This window comes from Diadema setosum, chromosome 1, assembly GCF_964275005.1.
Source record: "Diadema setosum chromosome 1, eeDiaSeto1, whole genome shotgun sequence".
Taxonomy (NCBI): Eukaryota; Metazoa; Echinodermata; class Echinoidea; order Diadematoida; family Diadematidae; genus Diadema; species Diadema setosum.
Window position 1 is genome coordinate 9,249,798 of NC_092685.1, and position 26,010 is coordinate 9,275,807.

The window sequence follows — 26,010 nt, forward strand, 5'->3', positions numbered from 1 at the left end:
TTTAACTATGTATTTGACAATGTAGACCTATGTGACTACTGGCAATTACTTAAACATAAGCAAAGTCCATATATCTGCTACATCTATTATTTTCCCTACATCAATGTCTGTTGATATCTGTACCTATATCTTTATCTATATCTACATTTATCTCTATCCCTATCTCTCCATCTATGTCTATGTCTATTATACATACAGCATCTATGTCTCCATCTCTGTCTGTTGCTCTATTTCTATCTGTCTCTATCTTTATCTATATCTTCATCTCTCTCTATATTTACACACTACATGTAGGCCTATACCTAGATATACTGTACAATGTAGATCATGCAGATATGAATTAGAACAAATCCTCCCACTTGATAGAATATGAAGTCATTTCTTAAATTATGGTTTGCATGGAGTGTAACGTGAACATGCTTGAAAAGCTCTCGACACCAAATATGAAATTCATGTCTTGTTCGATATGCACGGGGAAAAAAGGAGGGGAGGGATTGTCGGATAATTATAACATGAAAGGCCAGAATCAGAGAATCGAAGTCATCAATCAGCGTTATTTGAATTCACTGTGTTACCCTAGCAACGAGAGTGTCTTTATACCAGTATACCTTCAATTCTGTCATGCTATACTCCTAAGCTTCAATCAGTCAGCATACCCACTCAGCTTGTCCCTATTCACCGCTAGTCTCCCGATATCAAATCTCTTTGATGAAGTGAAGGCCACAATGAATGGGTACAATTTGCCACTTGAAATTTTGCACATCCACTGAATTCTAAACATTGCTGGAAGTATCAAAATAAAAAAATAAAGAAAATCATGAATAGTAGAGATAAGAAACTAGACTAGTAAATATCTACATGAAAGCATACAACATATCTGTTGATACACAAGCACAACGCAGTGAAGCAGGACATCATGGAGGTTTGGAGCAAAGACTACACCACAGGAATCAAGGTTCTCAATCATCCAGACACCCACTGACTAGTCTCAAGGGAACCAGACTCATATTTGCCCGACACATCGATGGTGAGATGTTAAACAGAATAAAAAGGGGGGAGGAGATTTACAACATAAAAGAAAGAGAGCTATGAAATTGGAGAAAGAAAGAGCAAGAGAGAGAGAGGAAGAGAGAAAGAAGAGCATGATATATGAGAAGCAGGGATCGAGAAAAGGATGGAAAAAATAATAGAAAAGATGGCAGTTCTTCCACTTACATCTATACAGATACAGTAAATATATTTATCATCAAATATACATCTGGTGCTATAACAAATTTACGGATGTGAATGTGAGGGTGGAAGTTCATTACGTTTTACAATGTCAGCGACAAAAATGTTCTCTATTAACCACCTGCCTTTGTTTGAAACAAATTCTTGCATATTTCAGCACTGTGCATTCATAAAATATTGACATGTAGACCAAAAGGACTTGGAAGGTATATTTTCCCAGGACTTATTACTCTGTATCCTGATCACACCACCATGTTTAAATCTAAAATCAATGAAAATGCATGCAATAAATATACAAAAGCATTATATTTGTATATCTGCTTTTTGGTGTTAAACAAGCATGCTGTATGAAGTGTTCAGGTGGTAACCTTTTGTCCAAACCTCACAATGCGAATTAACTATAATCTGTATGTGGCATACGGCATAAGAATAGCAAACCTCACCTCTTCCTAAATACTGCTATTATGGCTGGGGGAAAAATGCCTAGATGTTCTTACTGTCATTTGAAATGCAATGACGATATTAATAATTTTGATGATGCTGCTGCTGCTGCTGATGATGATGAAAAATAACAGGATTATGAATAGCACTAGATACAAAAGTTCCTATTAAACTGCTAAAATTATGTAATCAATGTGGAATGTAAAATGCCTCTCTATACTCAAAGTTGACTAAATAGAAAAAAAAATGAATCACATAAACAAAATTGGACATACAGGTATATGTGTGATGATGACATCACCTCATCTTCTGCATATGTGATTGCATAGAGTGTCCCTGTTTTGTGAAAACCAGAGAAACATTAAATTTCCAAAACTCTTTTTTTTTTTAATGTCCAATTTCAATATAACCTCATCATTTCTCTCTTTTTCTTTTTACTCCTATTTATTCAAATCCTCTTGAATACAGGGATGGATATTTTTTACAATCCCTCCAAGCCTCAACTAAATTTATGAGTTAATATTTGTTTCAAGAGATGGTAAACAAAGTTTCGTTTTGAGTGGTCACCAACACTTGACGCCTACAGACTGAAATTATGTAAATCTTATTTACTACAGGTGGATGCGACATCATAGTCACAAATATCCCTTTATTGTGCATAATATCATGTGAGCTATTGTATCAAACAATACGAGGAAAAACAAACAACCAAACACTGGAAATGAAGCTTACTACATGTACCTTGGTAAAGCAACTTCCCTGTCACTGTCTGCTATTAAAAATAAGCTAAATTTCACTCCTGGGCCATTGAAATCAGACTACCATAACTGTGCATTTCAAACAAGCACACACTGAAAGAGAAATGTAGTAAAGAAAGAGGTCTGTTTCCACAAAGACTATGCTCCTGGCCAATGAGGTTCACACCTTCCTGTGGGTGTTAAAAACTCTGCATCTAAGATGAGTTAAGAGGAAAGGATCTAAAGAGGGGGAGGGAAAATATTGGGAGGATTTTAATATTTAACAAAATAACCTGTCCATACTCTGAAAAAAAAAACAGACAAAGAAAATTACAATAGATAATGGAGGATGAACCTACAAAGGATGGATGTGATTCCAGAAGGCAAGTGGACAGATGTTTGAAGAATTTGATCAACAACACTTTATCTAACATAACAATTTACTTGGATCTTTGACATTTGTAACAACACATGGTCAAATGATGATAATGTTCAGGTGCACGTAGGAAACAGCTGATACAATTTGAGAGGTAAACAACTCTTTTGAATCTGATGAAAAATCAACTTCTTCAGTCATGGATGCATGCGATGTTATTTACTATCCCTTATGTGTGCTCTCTTGAGAAAAAGTGATATTACCAACCAGTCACCAAACACACACTTTGAAGCAGCGAATAAGCAAGATTACAGGCAAACAGTCAGTAGAACTCTTTCTCTGGTGGCTATTGAAGTCAAATGAATCTCATTTCCACTGATGGCTACAGCAAATTGAAGTGCCCTTCAGATAACTATTCTACAGTGCACTACTACTCAATCTGAAGTATGGGGTGAGGGGGATTTGAAAAGGAGAGAACAGTGCAGGAAAATTACATTTCAACATTCAATACTGACTATTATTGCAATCTATCACTGACATTGAGAATAAAATGAACCATCACTTCAAATGAGGATTTTCCACGATATGGATGCAATCCTGGAGATGATTACCTTGGGATGTGACACTATTGTTTTTTTAACACCCGCAAAAGCAATGTCCCAGCTCACAGCCCTGACTAGATTTTTCTAGTAAAAATACTTTGGACGGACAGACAACGGAGATATTTTTTATTCCCCTCTGGGCAGTAGTAATTTACTCTCTGATAAAGGAGCGGCAAAGGCCTAGTATATGCATACATCAATACGACATTACAGCAAAGTTGGACATCAAGCTCAGGGGAACACAGTTTTATATCGCAAACACACATTCGTGTCACTTAATTTATGAGCTCCACGAAACGGTGGTCCCTCGTTGAGTCTTTAAACATGCATGCTCCAGCGCACATGACTCATACAACTCGTTTGGGCTAAAACACAGCTCTCCTACAGTAGTGTGAACTTATGCATATCAATAGCCCAAATATCTCTTTTTTCTCTCCTTGTTGCATGATGGGTGAGGAGACTGGGTCCGTTTTGGGAAAGTAACTTAAAATTATCATCCACAGCCTCCATAGATATGTTCAATCACACACATACACACACTTGGATATCAGCATGAAACAGTCATAATTCTATCTTTACTCTTACTATGGTGTGAAGCAGCATAATGGAAAATAGTTCACTATTTTTCACACCTTAACTTTCAATCTTGGCAAACATTCTTTGATAACAGTAGCAAGCTGATTCCACCTTAACTGGCCAAAAAGTCTGTCGCTGAAAGTCAAGTTGGGGTTCCTGGGATAATACTTGAGTGTATCAAAGGAATTGATCCTCCTAACCTGACTGAGCGGGAGACCAGGGACTCACTTCCAGCCCAACCAAAGCTGCCCCACCATCTCAGCGACCCCATAGACTCACCTTTGAAGTCAACCTCCCCGTTTCCATCCTCGTCAAATATATCAATGACCCTCTGGACCAGTGGGTTCTGCTGGAGCTCCGGTAGTGACATGAACTCATCCACGCTCAGTGAGCCTGAGTTGTCCAGATCCAGCTTCTTAAAGCGCTTGCCCAACCTGCGGATCTCATCCGCATCAACTGTAGAAGACAAAAACAATACAGCAATGAGTAAAAGGCCGGAATAATAATACGGTATTAAACTGTGGACTATTTTGTGCTGTTTAAATTTTTACAAATTTTGTTCTCTGTGTGAAAGTGGCCTAAAAATGAAACCACCAGTATCTTTGTTGCTGTGTTTTCTCCACATGAATCATAGTATTATCTATAAAATGTATTATATTTAAAATGTAATGAAGCACAGGTATGTAAAATTACCCGTTAAATGGAGTATTATCTGTAAGATTTTGCTGGACATGATATCAAAAATGAATTCTGTCCCTCTTACTACTGTGAGCATATGAAATTAATTACAGAAAATTTCCCCTTTCATAGTATTTATGTTTTTCTTTGGTTTGTAGTATACTCCATCACCCGACTCTAGTTTGTGTATTATCTTCTTACGGTAAAACAAAAGAAAGAAATCAATAATATGTCTTTCTTTGGTTTGTAGAAACTCTATCACTCTACTGTCATTTGCATATATTATCTCCCTTATGGTAAAACTAATCAGATAATAATCATAAACATAAAATACTTGCAAATTCCTTAATCATTGACTTCATAATCTTACTATTCATTGAAAGTGGGAGAGATATAATGTTACATGCGCTCACCTAAAATGCAATGAAAAGGATAGGAAGTGAACAAAAATGGAGGATGCAAGTATGCACACTGCAGAATACTAAAGCAACATGTCGCTGGTTGGAGAGCCATAATGATACAAATAATCCCTCCTGTCCCCTTTCAAGAGAGGGAGCGGCAGGCAACTGTCCGTGCACAGAATTACTATTTCCACCACAATTTAGAGGGCAAGGGAATGAACATGTGACGTCCATTTGAAATGACATTCACCCTTACTCCACCAACCTTGTTAATGGGCGACATGAAAAAAGATAGACTAGAGAGAGAGAGAGAGAGAAAAAAAAGAGGATATTCTACTGGCAGCGCAGACTTTGAAAGGGCATTGCCGACTCAGGGCGGGTATTGATTTGGCATTTGGCGTCAAAGTCAAGCAGTCGCAAAGGAGACAAGGTCTTCATGCTGCCTGCACACTCCAGTCTTCAGCTCCCACATTATCTCTCCACTTGCTTCAATCATCGTGTTTGTTAGCTTGTCTTGTCTTCCTCACCCTAACCCTCACTCTCTACAGAGAAATACGCCAGTCTCTACTCTTTCTCATATCCTGTATCCCCTCTTCCATCTTCTACTTTAATCTCAAAATTTCAAATCCCTGAATTCTTCAATGTAGATACCTGGTACTTGTATTGTAATTCATAAATTGGTTTAATATCTACAAGAAAAAAAAAATGATATATTGTCTCAGGTTCATGGCTTGCAACTAATGCTGGCTCATAAGAGAAAATGAAAAATTGTGAGTAAGACAGACAAAAAAAAAAGAAGCAAAAGATCAATGATGGTTTGAGTAAACCACTAAATTATCTGGTGATGGTCATTTGCATTTGGGTGATATATTGAAAATAGCTGCAGCTGCAGCCTACATGAGAACCATGTATGAGCTAGAGTCTGCATTGTGTGGATATGATGTCACTGTAACTATAACAAAAGCTCCATTCCTTTGAATGCCACTTGCTGTTGTTGTTTTTTTAGATTTTCTTGACTGAAATTCATCTTCCAGACTTTGCATTTCAAACCTACACATCACCCAAAACAAAGAATAGTGACATCCTGTAGAACAAATCTTAAGAAAAATAAACCTAACATACTCTCCTTTAAAAAAAAACAACAACAACAAATCACTGAACATCAATCAAAATGATGCTCCAAATACAACCAAAGATGACTCACTACATTTGATAATTGTAGTTCACTCTAATTAATACTGAGTACTTATGAGAGCATCACATCTATCATCTCTAATGACAATTTCCAAGAAACACTAACGAGTAATACTAGATACAAGAAATCAAATGCCTTCCACGTACGTAATAAAGGTTCGACGTATGTAGCTAAGAGTCATTTGTGGGAAAAATGCGAGACAATGTGACACCATTAAACATGACATGATTTTTTTTTTCCCCAGATAGAGGCAGAGTACAATGTTGTGTATCTCACTTTGAGAAAATTTTGACTTCACCTGGAGGAAACGCGATGGCCAGCGCATCGCAATGTCAAGTCTACAGGTGGGTTTTATTAGCATCCGCCGTGCAGCACAGGTGAAGGAACATCTCTGTCCATCAAGGCACACACTCACTCCTCACATGCATATTGTGATCTCGGCCGAACACTGACAATGACTGTGCTATACGTTCTCCTATAATTTCTGTCTCTCACAGTCTTCTCCCCCCCCCCCCCATCCCCCACCCCCCCCCCTTTCTCTCATGCTCAATCTACCGAGTTCTGACGTTTTGTGAGTGACAGATGTCCTCTCTAGCTTTGGGGTTTGGGCTGCGGTTGTGACATTTGGAGAAGGATGGAGAGGCTAGGAGATGATGACACGTGGTTCATTACTCTAAACAGGTAGGCTTATGCAAAGGATTAGGATGGCATATTAGCACTCCTGCCTACAGTTGTACACGTTGAAGAAGTATATGCAGTGCACACCCACAAATTCTATGATGTGCAGCAGATTAATTTTTCACCTTTTTTTTTTTTGCACTGAAGGCTCTACAAACTGTATCAAGATCTGCATAGTGCTTGGTAGCCTTGATAAAACAATTGTTTAAAGACCTAAGCTCCCACATCTTATCACTGCAAAACTAGTATTAATATTTCAGAACCAAGTAATCAATACTGCAAAGTCATAAACTCTCAGAGCTTGGTAGAGAGAAGCCTGCCCTGTTCTGTATTGTTTTGTTGTTTTGGGTTTTTTTTTTCCCTACAAACTTCACTTTAAGGTTACAATTTAAAGTTACTACATGTAGCTAAATATAGATCTCAATATGCTTAGGTGTGTTTTTTTTTTTTTTAAGTTCAGACACAACAGCTTGTGCCTTGGCTTGAAATGAAAGCAGTAAGGCATATTCAGCAGAGTTTCCAGTCATTAGTTTCCTACCAGAAAATGGAAATCAAGTTTTTGCAGGATAAGAAAAACCATAAGAAACTCTGTGACCATAAACAGATCTTTAATACATAGGTTTTGTTGGCTTTTTGTACAAAACTGTAAATAACCACATGCACTACAATAATTTACATTGTACAGTATATCACAGTGTAGTCCGACCTCACTTATCTGGCTATGTCAGGACCAGCGGCCATCCAAACAAATAACTAGATAAGCAACTTACATTGTATGCTCAAGCACAACTCTTTTAATTAAGATGTGTTGGCAGTATACGCACAGCATTTTATTCATTTACTATTCACTACAATGGCTTAAAATATACATGGACATAATATTTGCATATTTAATGTGGAAATACACCTTCCTATTGGTACTTCTTCCTCTGTTACAGCAACAGTATTGATTAGTGTACATACATCGTATCATAGCCATGGGCATTTATGTACCGACTTTCTTATTTCCTTGTTTCTGCATGAGAATTGTTGTTTAGTACTCTTTATCAATTAATAAGTTCTGCACTGGAAACCCAAAGACAACTGTGTGCCAGTCCATGTTCGGACAATAGAGATACGGTAGCCGAAAAGTAATCGCTTGATAACCTAGGTTGACCTGTACTTGTAAGTAAAGTGCCTTGGCATACAGGTTGTATTTAAATTCTGGGGAGATTTCAATGCATATATTCACTATGCTTCGAAGATCACTCATCCCTACCCCCCCCCCCCCCACACACACACAACATGAAGAAGGAGAACCCCCCAAAACAAACAAACAAACAAACAAACAAACAAACAAACAAACAAACAAACAAACACAAAAAAAAAACACAACCCCCCCCCCTCCAAAAAACAAAAAACAAAAAACAAAAACAGGGCCTTTGATCTTACTCTGGGAGATGATTTTTTGACTACATGACACACAAATCCAATCACTTCATCATTGCATGGTCATAACAGGGAGATGTTCCCACCTCCTTGGTCATATCCTCATCTATCAAGGCATGTTCAGATGCCCGTAGCCACACCATGAGTTATTACGACACGAGGTAATTACTCCTGGGCAGACAGAGGACTCGAATGCAAGACGCCAGAGGCACTACTTCTTCTACTACCTACTTGGCGGAGGCACACAACAAGGCAAAAGTACGGTCGAGTTGAACTCCTAATGACAATAGACTTGTCAACACTGGCAGGAGACATGCACGAAGGGACAGCATGAAGTAATCATGTTTTAATATACAAGCATTCACTTGATAAATATTTTAACACTCATTTCTCATTAATGAACTGCAAGCCAAGTTTATTCCACACACAAAAATCAAACCCTTTTCTGCATTTTCCTTTGCTACTGGGAACATGTCTGAAAATGACAGTATAGAGCTGACTACAATCAAAAAGCAGACCTGTAGGTAAAAGCTACATGTATACTTTCATCTCCATGACATTTTCAACTGTTTACAAATGCCATAGAATTATCAATCACTGGTGTCTCAAAATAAGAAATACTCATGGCTTATCAAAAAGGAAAAACAAATGTATAATTCTTCACTCACTTCAAAGCTGGTACTTGTAAATTTCTTTTATTTGCACAGTTATTGTGCTGCTATAAACTGTATGAGAGTTCAAAGCCTGACCTACATGTACTATTCTGTTCTCCTTTCTTGGCAAGGCCAACATGAACAAAAACAAAATTCATGCAAGAGAATATTAAGTAGAGGGGTGAAGGTTGAGGTTTGAATTTTTCTTCAATTTGTCTCCCTCTAACGAAAGCAGTAGATGACAGGTTCGAGTCCCGTGGTTCCTTTTTTTCCCAACATGTTTGTTCAATTACAGATCAGCAGTTGCGATCTTAAAAATTTCATTTGTTACAGGGAGACAAATTGAAGAAAACTCAAATCTCAAAAGCCAAATTTACAAGCTAAAACAGAAGAAGTCAAGTATGGTTCAGTCCAGGCTGTCTGACAAGATTTCCCCCATGAGCTCACAGTTGGAATATCTTTGCACATTGTTTTGGCCAGTCTCTGCATCGCACAAATCATTTCATTTAATTTCGTCTTGCCGATCCCACTTCCGCTGTCTTGCCAAGAGTGAAACCCGCATGCAACACTGCGCTCCCCCATCTTCCGTTCTCCCTATGCTCCAATCTTGTATCACTGCTTTGATTCTGGTTGTGCATGCATAAATCAGCAGCATGAATTGTGTAACAATCTTTTACATGTTTGCTGTGGTGACATGCTGACAATCCCCACATTGTAATGTGCACAATAAGAGGTACCCTGGTGAACAGTGGAAAAAAAAATACAGCAGTTTTGATTCTCTGTACATACATACCAAATACGTACAAGTAGTAAAGTTGTACAGCTGTGTCAAATTACAGCGTACATACTGAAATCATGACGAAGTGGTTGAAAATTCTTGCTGGTATGGGAGAGTGTGTTACCAATAATACTGTTATTCATGTGCATTTTTCTAAACATTACACATACTATAACATTTGCAACTATCCACTCTTTCTTTTTCATGAATGCTACAATTTCGTTTCTACATGGCTGGAGATCATACCACAGTTTTAATCCATTCCACAATTTGTACAAATTTCAACAACGTTAAAACTTCACAACCTCTGGAAAACTATTTACTATCTTCTGCAAGTGTGAAGAGGTATGTGCCATACTTTCCTTATAATAATCATACCAACTGTTATTCTGTTGACTGTTGTTATCAGTATCACAATGATGAAACCTGCACATTTGTTGGTATCGTGGAGTCCTGTTCACAGAAAATGTTCACAGTAGTTGGAATTTGAAATAAAAAGCATTAATTAGTACACTTTTAAGCTGCAGAGTTTTCTGTGTTCCCTTGTCTGCTGACCGTTTTGCTCTTCAGTCTGTGACCCCCCCCCCAAAAAAAAAAAGAGAGAGAAAAAAAAAAGAAATTTGATTTTTCCAGTCTGCTATGGGATGAAAGAGAAAGTTCTAACCATTTAGCCAGTTTTCTCCAAATAAATTCCGAATTCAGGCTACAGCAGAGCTATGAAGTAGAGGAAATGTAAAATGAAACTGGGTATATGTGATCTCAATAAGCAGAATTTTTTTCAGGAACCCTGTATTGGCATCACGGAAGAATCTGCCAAGTAAAAGGAAGACATTAGCAATCTAGACAACAAAATTGTCACAGGCAAATTGCTGGTTTGCATGTGATACGGAAACTTGAGTCTCACAATGTAATGTACTATACATTTGTGCATGAGAGGTATAATGATAGAAACATATTTATGTATGGCAACCCCGTGCTACATGATCAGGGAACACTGAAGGGGGGGGGGGGTCTCTCACACCCTGCTGAGTTAGTATGTGTATTAAAAAACATTTATTTCATGTCACGTGTCCGCCATAGGTCCTCTCTGAAGTCCTCTTAGACAAAGGGACTCTTAACAGGGTATCACATTTGTTCCACTGAGGCAATAGGATTGTTATGTGATAAAAGAACCCTTTCAGATTGGTGACAAACTTGTTTGTATGTACTGAAGACAATTAGAAACAAGTTTTGTTTTGTTTTTCCCCATGCTGATCAAGTCATTTATACTGTACTGTAGGTCTGATGGCAAACTTAAATCCAAACATCTTGTTAAATTCCAAATATGTTTTTCACTATCTCAGAAGTGACCGATCACGGTGAACAGGTGTTTTCTGATTGAGATCTGCTTAATTCCTCACACTTACTCACACTCGGGACACTTAGATGTCTAAAATAAATTTGAGGTGGAGTTTAACCTGACCTGAATATCACTGCCTCCTTGGTGCATACATACTCATACTCTTGCACATTAGTACAATGTATATCGTGTATATACTGAGAATCATGTGACTGATTGACAAGCCATGGAGTTGGGGACACATCTGTCGTATTCAGGCTCTGAATGCTACTTGAATAAAACTCTGCATGACCTTCAGAAACATGTTTTTTGAAAATAGATCTACAGATGAGTTCTTTCTTCTTTTTCTTCTTTTTTTTTCATTTAAATGCCTGTTCATGTTTCACATATAGTGTATGTGGCACCCCTTTGAATCACCATCTTAAATCAACACGAGATACAATCAACTACCTCTACACTGAACGTGAAATCATCGAACAAATTGTGAAGGACATGGTCCATCAAACCTGCTTGCCCTCTTGCAAAGGGATATCAAAACCTACAATGTACTGTTAGGCAAAGTGAAGTGTAAGCCCATTTCACTGTCTGAACAGGGCTGTTGCTGGAGTGCCCATGTGGGCAAGAGACAAAAATACATTTGTTTGTTGTTGAATTGTTGGCTTTTTTCCGTACAACCCTTCCTAAGCAAGCCACAGATGATGCCTAGAAATGAGACAAGAGTGCAATAGCTGTGATGGCAAGAGCTATTTAGAATTCAATTTCCATCCTTAGTCGCTGCTCTGAAAGAAGTGTTTTCAGTTTATAAAATGAGGGAAGGTGGTTTAAAGGCAAAGACTGAGAGGAAGAGAGAGGGAGGGAGGGAGGAAGGGAAGGCGGAAAAGAGAGAGAGAGAAAATAATATCACCACCCCTGGATCTTTCTATAAAGGCAATAAAGCAGCTCTTCAGACAATGGAGTTAGACTTCAAACGTTAACAAACTAGGCCAATCTTTGCTGTTCATTTGGAAAGACAACCCATCATCTCCCCCCCCCCCCCAAAAAAAAGCAAACAAGCTAATTTCTCAGGAGTACCATAATAAATGTGTGAAATGACCAAACAGCTCGGCCAAGATGGGAAGTAATGAGAGGGGGAGAGAGAGAAAGACAGGATGCAAATAAAATTGAGTGATATTCTGGAAAGAATTACAGAAGAGGACAGATAAAGAGTGCAGGTCAGAGTATGTGGAAGGGAATAAAGTGAAGAAGCTTTAACCTCTCAGATGCACGGAATCACCGAATGAGAGTCATAAGTCTTGAGAAAAGATTAATTTGGAACTGTTTCATATCAGTTGAAGGAATTCACATTTCATTATATACAAGCGATAAACTACAGAAACTGTACTGACAATTATATTCACAGTAATGCAGCCATCACATAGCTAGTTTATATTGATTTTGTTTGTTTTGTTGTATGTTTGATTGGTTAGTTGATGTATTTGCTTTATTGTGGCTTGTTTGGTCCTTTTTTTTTGGGGGGGGGGTTTGAAAGAGGACAACAAGTGGAAATGCAAGTAAATGGTCTTTGACAATTTTCAGTGGCTCTATTAGAATGTACAGCATGCCTGAAGGTTGCCATACAGGTAGAAAGAAGCCACTATCAGCTTTACAGAGAAATCAAATAATTGATGTATGAACGATGACTCATGGGGTATACAGATCAAACATAGTTAATTCATGGCTATGGTATATGGCTTCAAGTTAGAACAATTCTTTCCTCTTCTCTGACAGCCATTTGACAATGGTTCAAGCATTCACAGAAAATTGCGAGGATACAGTAAAGGTACTACAGAACCCATGAGAAGCTTGGACTGATGTGTATTTAACCCTTTAGCAACTGAAAATTCTGTACATAATGGCCTATGGTTTCCTGGAAGGCACAGTAGTATTGCTCTCATTTCGACAACTTTCTAAATGATTTGAAATAGCTAACTGCATATTTATTTTTGTCTACTATAAGTTATGTTTATTTGAAAGCTTACGAAGCCTTTACCAAGAGAATGATTTGTCATGCAGAATTCTGACATACTTTTGTTGACCTTTGACCTCTTACAAATAACATAATTATATATGTTCTATATGAAAAAAATGGTAAAGCATAAAACTATAAAAGAAAATGGATGGGCAGTTTTGGGTGTTTTAGGGAATAATAAGGTGGGCGGTCTGCGGGCAGTTCAGTTGCTAATAGGTTAATACCCCTTTAGCACCTTTAAAATGATAATCTAATGCTAAATGTCATCTTCTGAAGTGATCTTTTGATATGATAAATGAGACAGGATGTTGCACTTTCGTTGTCAAGGGTGGCGAAGCTCAGTGGTGCACAAGATGGAATTGTAAAGGCATTTGCTGTGCTCATCACAAAGTTGCCCAAAATTCTGTCAAGGAATGGGGGAAATATCTGTTTTTATACCCTGCATAATGAACAAAGAGAGAAAAAAATTATTCTGAACTGTATTACAGGATGAATATATAACGATTCTCCATCACATGAACATTTTGGCAGATATGCCTCATGAATTTCAAACTCAAGCTGAAAAGATTCTTTCTTTCTTTCCTTCTTTTTTGTTGTTGAAAAGTAACAAACGTGGCTTGAAAAGGCTTTATTTTTATTATTTCTTACTTAAAGAACTGTAACATTTCTAGCAGAGCTGAGGCACACAATATGCCAGAGACTGAAACCATGGCATACTTGCCACTCACAAATGTGTCTTGACTGATTAATCATTCAGGCGAGATGGGGCTACTTGCTACGGATGATCAGTCATGCTTTATTTGAGCGATGGCTCGGATGCGTCAGTTGTGACACTAAAGGAACTCTGCAATTAAGCTGGAGGATTCTTTGTCCATTAAGGTATAATGGCTTGTATCTTTCTGCTGCTGTGATGCTTCAAGGCATTTAGTTTAGATAGTGCATTGTTTGTTCATATAATTCCTGAGCCTTTTAGACATATTAAAAGTCAGGCATCATCAGCAGTCACTTTACACTGCACCCAAATTTACTAAGAATTGCTGCAATCACAACAAATCTCACAGTGACTTTGATTGATCGTTAATCTGGGGATCAATGTGCTATGGATGGTTATTTCTCTAGAAGCATCCCAACCCTAAACAAACATATCTGATCTTTGTCTCTAATGATGTCATTACAGGAAAATGACCTCTCCAATAACAATTTCAAAGGCTGGGCTTCACAGGGTGCAGAAAAATAATCAAACAAATATAGATGAGAGAACACATTTACAAGTGTATTTCAAATGGCTTATGATCAATCCTGTGACTTCTCCACCACATTAAAGATAGATAGCATACATTCATACTGAACAATTTGGTATTCTGGGATATCCAGACCAGATACATACTGCTAGGCATCAATAGCAATCAATTTGTTATTGTAATACTGGGGACCTTCAATCTGAGCTTTGCCCATATCAGCCACTACGACAACTTTACATACACTTTAACTGTATGTGAATGGTGTGCAGTAACTGCAGGGTACTTTCATTAAGTTTGTAAAGGCGCAACAGAATACAGCAGCCATGTGTTAAAGGCGCAGTAGTGTGGGGATACCATAGAGTAGAAAGGCTGGCCCAACTTGGATTCATATTCTGTATTCAAGAATTCCCATAACAAATAGTGTACATCTTTATCATTAATCTCATAGATGTACATTGTAAGTACACACACAACCGAAGAATCTTGACAAGGAGTCAATAATATTCCTCGAGGATGATGATTTGACGTACATGTGTACATATTCGCTGATGGGCACTATTTGTGGTGTTCATATGTACCCCGGTGGACAGCGAATGAAGATCGATTTGATCGGGCTACCTATAATTTCCCACATTACTGGGTCTTTAAACCAAGTACACACCTACATTGTAATGCACAGAGACTGGAGCTTTCAAGACATCTTTACTCCTCATAATACATGTATGTGTGTGTGTGTGTGTGCGTGTGTGTGTGTGTGTGTGTGTGTGTGATACCCTCTGGAAACATCAGATGGAAACGGGAGTAAGCCACTTTATCATTAATTCTCTAAGCCATCTACAATCTGTTATGGTGACAGTCGTGCATCATATTGCAATCACATGGCCCAGAGCATGTCCACAGCAGTAGCAGGGGCACTGTCGCAGCAGTGTTCCAACAATGTTTATACGACATGGTGGGTGAAGGTTACGAGGGCTCAGCTGGTTATCATACTTGCTCCAAGATTAAGTGGATCACCTTGGCTCTCAGCTCATGGTGTGCACTCTAAGCCAGATGAACTTTCTGCTGGGACTGCACTCATGGTAGAGTCATTATGCTAATGAGTGCTCCAACTGAGGCTGATACATCTCATGGTCGCTAACTGCAGACACCAGCGACTCATATTTTCCCACAATTACAGGACATCCCTATAAAATTGTCTTGAAAGCCGCCGACATGCATACACTCATACGCCAATGCATATATCAGAGCTCACCGAGCACATGAAGTGCATGGCCTTGAGCTTATTCAGCAACATTTGCAATGTCTCCCCTAGTACATCACATGCACACATTACTGCACTCACAATCAGAATAAAGGGTATATTGTTTTTTCATGTGCATTCCTTTGTGTCAAATGAAGGCTTTTAGGCAAGTTGGTGGTTGATACCATCTGACAAACAGACATTAATGCTCAATTTCTCTCTCTCTGTTTTGGCAACTCTAGTCGGCAGCTGCCCAGGAAATACCACATTGCGCAAAAATTTGTCTTACTGTACAAAGATACCCTGCATTTGGGCTTTTTCCATCCTTGTTATAATTTCCGTCTCTTGAGTATCAGAGGAGAGAGATAGAGAGTTTTATTTTCTAACTTATATGAGAATTCATACTGTCAAGGCTGTGGCAGTAAAGAATTATCTGCCTGGCAAAGCTTCACTGTAGGGTGTGCAGCCATGTAAATGATCTTGTATTACATGACAACAACAAAATTGAAGTCGGGGCTCGAAATCAGCAGTGACCTGGGGCCACTGATAATTGATGTCGGGTCACCAAATTTCCAAAAAGGTTATCTTTTGGTGGCCTGGGTGGCCCGATCGGGCAACTAAAATTTAACAAAAAATTATGTTCACTGCTTATTTTGGGCCAATATATTTCTTTTTCAGGTCATGAAAAATTTCAAAACTAAAGATTATAATGGCCCAAACGGGCCACCAGAGACAATTTTTAGCTTGTCAAGCTCTGGAAATCAAACAAAATTATTTCTCTACTAATTTCTCCTCTCCATATTTCAAGGAAGAGGTCAGTGAGGGACTAAAAGGTATCAGTAATGCACTGGATATAAATGCAAGAGTATACATGTACAGTGACTAGCACTGAACTCAATCTGAGAAGACGCCAGCCCACAGCTACCTGTTGGCTTGCTGAGAGGATGACATCACACACCTTCCTTGTCACATTCTCTTTCCTCCAGGATAGTCTGCTGAGTGACTCTTTCCGTCTTGAAAGGTCGGTCCGACAGTTGTCAGGGACAGTCTTCTTACCTAGCAATCAGACCGTGCATCTTGCACACTTTGCTCTTTGGCCATCCTTTGCCCTTCTTGTGTCTATCTTCCACAGTGGACGTGTGCTTGCAATATAACATGCATACAATTTTGGGACTGGCACAGGCAATATTTAAGTCAGTTTATGCAAGCAGAGGTACTTTTGGCAGATGACTGTATCTCAGTTGACCAAAATACCATTCAAATTATCTCTGACATACAACCGCAGTGTTATCAGCTCCAGTTAAGTATTTTTGCTGACTATTATGATTATCAATAAATTCGATTGTTCATATAATTTACAAAGAAATTATACAGTAAATATCCATCAGTGCTATCTACATGTATACAATTTATATTTTGTGATTTTTCAAACAACATTCGCAATTCACTTTGACATCATTTATATTCCTCCATGAAAGTATGAAACTATTTTTCAATTTAAGAGTTTAGATGGGACATGCAGTGTAGCACTTCACTGATGATTCCAAATCTACCCCTGATCTTAAAGGGAAGGTATAGTTTTGGTTGAGAATGGAATTCAGGTTTTAACCTTTTAATGAGATAATTGGAAACCACTTCAATGAAATATAAAAGAGCATCTAGAATTCTAAGAGGAATTTAAAGTTTATTTGATGAAAATAAGTTTTGAAATGGCTAAGAAAAAAAAAAAACCAAAGCAAAACAAAGTAGTCCTGGAATAAAACTTTAAGGTGGGTGCCACCTTTTGTTACAATGTACATTCACCTTGTTTCTGGATATCTCAGCCATTCTAAAACCCATTTTAGTCAAATAAATTTTAGATTACTCTTACAATGTTATGCTCTTTAATATTTCATTTAAGTGGTTTAGAATTATCTCGCAAAAAGTCAAAACCTCAATCCCCATCTCAACCAAAACTATACCATCCCTTTAACTATGAAGAAAATTGTATTTTTGTGTAAAACCCAAGATAAAAAGTGTGATGTTTTAAATGCAGTAGTTTTACATACAAAAGTATGCATGTTTTACCCTGAATATTGAGGTCTCACAATTTGACTGACAAACACTACTGACAAAATAAACAAGTCAAATTCACCAAAATCAATCATTGAAATTCAAGTGTTAATTTGTACAATGTAAATTGAAAGCAATGATTTAATTTGATAGCAGCACACAGTTCACTAGATTGACAAATCGCTCTACATGTACACTTTGTATGTGTATATCGTCATAAGCATTGAACTGATCAGCGTTTTAGTTATAAGTATCATACATCAATAAACAAAAAGCTATGCTGTGTATGATACTGTGTATATGTTCATTCCCTAGCACTGGCACCTGGTAACAATCAAATACTATACTGATAATCATACTACTACTAATAATAATATAATAAAGACATTTTAATGCACAACATATCCATTCACGGATACTCAAGGCTCTAAATACCATAAAAGCATGGACACCAAAGTTTGGATTATTCATACAACTTGCTTCCTCAATGATACTGGGCTCGACACTAACGGGGGCCCGGTGGCTCTGGGCCACCAAAAACGCACGTCGGGCCACAAAAATTTCAGAAATGATGAATTTGGTGACCTGATCGGGCCACAAAAAAAGGTCGGATGTTTGCCTCTGGGCCACCAAAAATAAAAGTTAGTGTGGAGCCCTGTGATAGCTTATCTATATTTTTCCACAAAGTGAAAAATGTACTCCATGTTTAAATACACTTTGACAGAGTACAATCAGACAAGCAGGGAAAGATAAGAAAGTTAAAGAATTCAAGATTCCTACATGTTTTGCACATTCTTGGTTGCATCATTAGATGCGAATGAGAAGAGAGGATAATGTCACTGACTCACAAGTCTCTATCCTGCACACCCATTAACACTAAATAATTATGACAGCCAAGCTCAAAACCCGCAAAAAAGTAGGTCTAAAAATAAATGAATTTTCACTTTTCTTCATAGTTTGAGGAGTAAGTTCTAAGCTTTAAAACGATATAAAACTTATTAAACTGGACCATCCTAAGCTATTCAAATCAAGAAAATGAAATAGGAGAAAGTTATGAGGAGCAATTTTATATAAAAGGGAGAAAAGAGGATTTAAAGAATAAGGTCACTCATGTGTGCAGTGCAGAATTAGCAATGAAAAAATATGTTCTACTTCCCACTGAAAGAAGCACCTTTGCGAAAAATATGGTCCAGAAAAACTACTAATTTTTCAGTTTTGGTTTGTTTTAAGCCACCACATTATGACAGTAGGTTAACCTGTTCAGGACGAGTCCCGAGTATACTCAGGCAGGGATCTATGTGAAATATGTGTTGTAGCAAAATCACTCCGTCCTCAACAGGTTAAAAAAAAAAAAAAAATCCTCTTCCAAGGGAGACAAATATCCTTCACCGGTCCATCAACTTGTTCGAGGGTTTAACAATACAGCAGTAGGGACTTTCTAGAACTATAAGGGTAAGGGTTGCTGCATTATCTACAAATCTAAAATAAATATACCTTTTTTATGAGTAAACCAATGGGAGGGTCAGGATGCCACCACACAATTGCCTCAATTTATTTGCACACTGTGATTTTGAAAGATATTACAGATTCACCTCAGCAAACTAAACCTTCAATTCCATTATTTTTGTTATTCCCAGTGCAAATTTAGTGAAATTTGTACTAATTTTTCCACTTTACTCTTCTTTTCAAATTCAACCTGGACGTAGGAACAGAGTTGCCCTATCAAAAATCTGTAAAATATGCAATGCAGAAACCTGCATTACTTTTTCCTTTTTTTTTTTTTACGATGTGAATCCATGAAATCTAACAAGATGTACAAGCAACATATAGATTTGTTTTTTTGCCTTTGAAAGTAAAATAAACCAAAGACTTTTCCAGCAGTAGAGATCAATGAAACAGAATTCAACAAGAAGTCTTTAACTACTGTTAGCTTAAATTGTACAAGACACAAGTAATTTGAATACTTACAGTTGGAGCACATCTCCATTGGTAGCGTAACATCGTTACCCTGCACACGAGATAAACAGAATGTATAAGAACAGTGACTACAAGAATGGTAACACTATTAACATTGCAATAAAATTTCACACCGATGTTAATGCCTTGTATGTCATGAATGATTTTCTTCTGCCTTAACAGGCTGTAAATTTCATGCTACTATACCTGCATCAAGCCAGCCACAATATGAGAAAATTTTTGTCCCCCTGCAAAATACATGAAGGAAACTATCTTCATGAAAATGTGATTTGTGATGTAACTTACTAATGCTACATTGCCTATTGTGCAGACTTATATTTGTGTTTGTCAGTGTATACACTGTATTATGACTTTGTCAAAGATATTGCTTCAGAATCACTTCAAAGGGTACAAAGCATTGTGGATACAAAAGTCTGGGATATTTCACATCTGCCATCCTTTCTTTGTGTAAATTGTTTTCTCTCAATATTTTACTATTCTGACAAGAATACCTACAGATGTACGCTACATCTTCTTAAAAAAAAAAAAAATCAATACTCTTAGTTTAGATTTTATGCAGATCTTTACAGGATTTACATTGGTACGGTCTTGCATTACTGAAATGGTATGCACAGCGTATATATAATCAATCACTGGTACAAGAAAGCTATAAAAGCAGTGCGGGCAAGGGTCATTACTCGAGTATCTTTCTGGGTTTTTTTTTTTATTACCTGTACTTAGGAGGTTATGTTTTTGTCAGCATTGGTTTGTTCGTTTATTTGTCTGTCTGCAAAATAACTCAAAACGCTGTGAATGGATTTGGATGAAACTTGCAGAAAAAGTTGATAATGACACAAGGAATCCATTTTGGTAGTGATCCAGGAATTTTTATGAATTTTTGAAGGATTTTTTATTGTTGGCAAATACAAGTACAAGTACATGTACATGTAGGGTCAATGAACTTGGGAGTTCAAGCTGCGCATAGTTAAGGTTTGAATATTATGCACATTAAAGCGCATAATCTGCTGAAAGCACCACGCAGCAGGAAGCTGATGAGGTTGTAAAAAATACCAAATTAACACAGGCTTCCTAGGGCAATATTCAGCATGCGTGTATACAAATGTAGGTGGAACTGAGATGCTTGGCACAGGTCCCTGCTCTCTTGAGTTCTTCTCTAGCTTTATATTGCGTTCAATTTGGCAGAGAGATCTAAAGCATTTTTCCCCACAATATGTATAACAATCGATAAACTGATAAATTGCAGACAGTACACTTCAAGCCCCTGTTCTATACAAGTAGGTACATTATTTCATTACATGGCACATCATGGTACAAGAAATGCTACTTTGATACTGCATTCATACAAAAATGTATCACACTGTGAGATGAATACTTTGAGTCTTCCAGCATGGTATTTTCTTTTTCCAGATGAAAGAATCATGACATCCATTGAGGCCTCAATCTAATAAGCCTTGGCTGAACAGAGTCAAATATAGTGACAACACAGTCAAGTTATAGTGTATTTGTATACAAGCTAAATGGCTACAAGAGAAGTAACAAAAAACAAAACAAAAACAATACCCAAACAAGAATATCCTTGAGATAATAAGTATAAAAGCAGACTATAAAGTATATGTGAGTATATGATTGAAGAACAAATACCTGACTGTATACATATATTTTGCAAGGTTTTTATTTTTGTGGATTTTGCAAGTCAGTTGCTGTTGGATTCCCGAGTTTAACAACACGCAAACTTTTCTAACTGAACGTGAACTCAACATGAACGTGCACACTATTTCTCCATTCATTAGTTACTGTACTCAACAACTGCAAATTTAACCACTTGCAAAATGGTCTTGAAGTTCTCATTTGAGGAAAATTAGACTCCCTGAATATATATATAGACGGTATACACAGTTATAGTTATACTTATAGCCAGTATTTTTGAGAAAAGCAAGACTGTGGCTAGTCACTGCACCGCGCTGTGACCAGCTCAGCAGAACGCATGTGTAAAAGCTTTCGGGCTGCGGATGTTTAGCATTTAGCATCTAGCATCTCGTACGTTGTGGTATTTTGACATGAAATGAAGCTTCAAAAATTGAATAAGATACATTACTCCACAGATAGCATGTTTTGCACTGGTTTACAAGTCCACGTTCATACACCATCCAGTGCTGAATACTGAACTGAAATGAGCAAACACGACAGTACTGCATAACATACTTGTCTATATCTGGGACTACACAGGGAGTTGTCGCACAGTAAGTGATAGGGACGGAGCAATCTATGTTTGACTAAAAACACTGTCTTTTCATGTATGTTAGTGTTTTATTACAACAAGAATCTCGTTGTGCAATACTATATACACTTACTTGTAATTCTAAATATGCAATGTGTACAAACACAGATGAATACTCACCATTTTGTTATCGTATCTACCGCAAACTGTCTAAATTTGCTAATGCAATGGCCAGAACATCCGGGATGTTGCCAAGAAATGGATACCTCCACTATGCACTAGGGGAAGGGGAAACGTAAACAAAACGAGAAAACAGAGCTTCGATTCTCGACTGTTGCAGAATAGAGTATCGGTATAGGACATGTACTCGTGAACGAGGCATTTTGACATTATTTATGAGCTATTCTAACCTAAACAACAACAGCAACGTGAAGTAGTTTCTTTGCATTCCAATGGTGTGATAAAGTTATTGAACACTGACTCAGTTAGAGAAGCTTCTAGTGGTCCTTATAATGTAGGCCCTACCTATTTAACCAAGAATATTGTAACTGAAAGGTAGTGTTTATACTGCGTATACGAGGAAAGTCTTTCGATCCTGTAGGGCCTATTGGTTTTTCCATGAAAAAATATATATATATACAATATTTTTTTTGTCATCTCGTGAGCATGTTTGCTGTGCACAGCCAAATGATTGGCATCTTTTGCATTGCATGAGTGTCCATTCGTTAAAAACAAAACACCCCAAAAAGAAATATTATCGTGTAGAGTCCTAACCATGATATTTTATATAGTGCAGTTGAGTACTAGTATGGAATGATGTCTGACTGTTTAGATCATTATCATATTCTAAGACGCAACCAAAACAACAACAACAACCAACCAACCAACCGACCGACCAATCAATCAACAAAACAAACAAACAAAAACCCAAATCCCGCAATAGTCAATTATCAAGAAAACTATCGCCGTTTGGGAGCATACCATGAAAATAAAAGTTTTTATTGAGGGTGTATCAAAAAGGACTAAAACAGACTTGTCAAGTTTTTGCCAATAATTTCTGTTCTTGTAAACGTCATATCAATGCTTCCCCCTTATTTTGTGAAGAACAGAAAGTTTGCAATCATTGTTTAAATAAGCCTATACTTTGTCCTTCAATCCATTTCATATGAAGGTATAACATTCTGATTACGCCTGTCACAAGAAATGTGATTTATATTCTTTATAACATAATTGTATATTGTTAGGAAAACTGTGTATTCAAATGCTTTGAATTTTACGATCTATTGGAAATTATATTCACATGTCTATCGTTAAACGTGTTTACCATGTTTGCGCGTATAATTGTGATAATATATCTATGTCTCCACCCTCCATTTCAGCAGTTGATCATTGTTCTCTCATGCTTGTATGAGTGTCAATGGACGATAGTATATGCATCACACGTTATACAGTGTTAATTACATTGTATATCAATACGGGTGATACGTTGATCCGAAGCTTCGTTATTCCGAAAATGAAGTTTGGTTCGTTATTCCGAAACAAACACATTCCTTATATCTATAGTTGTTGTTCGTTTATCTGAAAATGAAACAAGATTAGAATATTATTATCTCGAAGGTGTGCTATTCCGAAACATGCAAATTCCCTACACTACAAACGCTCGTATAAATCCGAACATTTTGTGGCGTATATCTCTACCAGTCCCGTTTCGGAATTGAAAAAAACAAACAAACAAGCCACACACACAAAAAAAAAACTCAATACTTTCAAATCTGAACTGAAGACCTATCTTTTCCAGCAACTTTGTGAATGATGTGTGACAAACTGTGGGATCCGGGCGCTTTCGAATGTTTCTACAGATAAATGGCGCTATATAAATGTTGTTTCATGATCATCATCATTATCATCATCATTATATTCTGAACGTTCGTTATACGAAGGTTCGTTCATCCGAAGATTCGTTAATCCTAAAATGAAATAAATTCCGTTATTTCGAAGGTTCGTTATGGTATATTCCGGAGGTGCGTTAATCCGAAAATGAAATGTTATATCGATGCCACAGTGATACCCTTAACATAATTGTGTTGGATTTTGTTGGACTGTCATTATATCATTTTATTGACTCCAAGCATGAACGAGATAAATTCCTTTGAATGCTTATGAGTGTATCGGTTTCTCAGGGACTACCCCCTGAAGGTCTAGGTATAGAGGAGAAAGTGTCTTGCCTATTAAAGGGCAATGGTCTCTGCTGCCAGATTTGGACCTCGGAATTATGATATAATTGAGAGTCCACGGTTGTTATCAGGAGCAGCAGCCCCCACCCCCCTCACTTTTTGGGGATATGAAAAAAAAAACAACAAAAATCTGGGAAAAAAACCCCACAACACCCATACACGACTTTCCGGAGGTTCAACCCCTAGATTCTTAGATGGGGAAGGGGGGGGGGGGGGGGGGGCTGAGTGCAAATGACCTTGTTGATCTCTGAATTCCTGTCCACAGCCGCCCCACCCCGAAAAACGTGTCTGTGCAACATCGGTACTGTATGGTTGGATATCGAGTTTCACAAACAAATAAAACTGCATGTCTTTCGAAGTCCAATTTCTATTAAGATAAAGACGAATAGAAATCTTATGGACACATTTTTCCCCAAAAAGAGGGCGTTTCAAGTTCAGGTGCAAGTTCATTTTTTTCCTCCATAATATCCAGTATATCCAACAGCACATAATGATACAATGTAAATTAAAAAAAGTGAGAGATGACAACATAAGTAAACGAAAATCTGGAAACATTATAATACTTCTGATAAGAATTAAAGAAGTGAAACATTTTGAGAGATGAACAATCTGGGGATGGAGAGGGGCACTCACGGTTACAGATCGTTATTCCAAAGGTTTGTAATTCCGAAAATGAAATAGGGTTTATTATTTTGAAGGTTTGTTGTCCGAAAAGGAAATAAGTTTCGCTATTCCGAATGTTCGTTAATCCAAAAATGACCACAAAAAAAAAAATAAAAAAAAAATTGTTAACCTGAAGGTTCGTTGATTCGAAAACGAATCAGGGTTTGGAATTCTGAAGGTTCGACAGTGCGCATCTTCTTTTCATTTCGGATAAGTAAACCTTATTTCATTCTCGGATTAATGAACCTTTCGAATAACCAACCAGTTTCATTTTCGAATCAACGAACCGTCGGAATGACGAACCTTCGTATAACCTCACAAAAGAATAAATGAACCCTTATCATTAGCTATCATTTTCGGATTACCAACCCTTCGGAACAGCAAACATTATTCCTCCAGAGATTTCTACACGATTTTTAGACTTTTGCATTTGAACATTATACAAATTGATTATACTGGGTATCAGAGTTGATAATACGTCTAACTGGGAATCATTTTATTTATAACAAATCACAATAAACGCATTATGGCATGGTGCTCAGCTTCACATAAGTATGCATGTTTGGATGCTCAAAGAGGCAGAATAAAAAAATGAAAGCATGCAAATATTTTACACGGGTGAACTTGATAAGCAGGTGATGGGGATATTGTAATGGAATAACACTGCATTATACTGGAATAAGTTTCATTATGTCATCATAATAATACTTGTTTAGTGTAAGTTTGAGGGTTTTCAGAGTACTGGTTTATCTGCTCAAGGAACACAATAAATTCCACACACCTACACGGCATTATCGGCACTATGTGCTGATAAACATATGTCACGTGAAAATTATGATTGTCTGAAATGTCCCTATAACTATAACATCTCCTATACGGAATTCGGGTGTTTTAGAATAACGAACCTTCGGAATAACAAACCTTATTTCATTTCCGGATCAACAAATCTTCGGAATAACGAATATTACTCTTCCACTCACGGGGATATATAGGCATATTTGTCTCAACAGGCATGACATATTTTATTTAGAAATTTCGTGTAACTTATGGCGCGGGGGGGGGGGGGGGAAGGGGAGGGGGAGACCGGATAGACATACCGTTCAAACAAGGCGAAACATATATTATACTAAGATGTCCTCGAGAGGAAAAATAGCGCCACAACATGGCAGTAGATCTATACGTAGGAACATTTGTGTGTGTGTGTGTGTGTGTGGGAGGGGGGGGGGGGTTGTACATTAGCATTTTCCCTTATATAGGGGGCGGGG

General features: G+C 37.5%; 1 protein-coding gene across 1 annotated transcript in view; it reads right to left on the reverse strand.

Moving 5' to 3' along the window:
• The window catches only part of LOC140226629 (calcineurin subunit B type 2), a 35,374-nt gene extending 13,297 nt beyond the window's left edge, over nucleotides 1–22,077 (reverse strand). The window contains exons 1-3 of the mRNA XM_072307079.1: nucleotides 22,029–22,077; nucleotides 19,622–19,661; nucleotides 4,242–4,418 (exon numbers count right to left, since the gene is read on the reverse strand). Coding sequence (XP_072163180.1) covers nucleotides 4,242–4,418; nucleotides 19,622–19,661; nucleotides 22,029–22,031 — 220 coding nt within the window. The 5' untranslated portion in view covers nucleotides 22,032–22,077. The remainder of the gene's footprint in view (nucleotides 1–4,241; nucleotides 4,419–19,621; nucleotides 19,662–22,028) is intronic.
• Nucleotides 22,078–26,010: the final 3,933 nt, after the last annotated feature.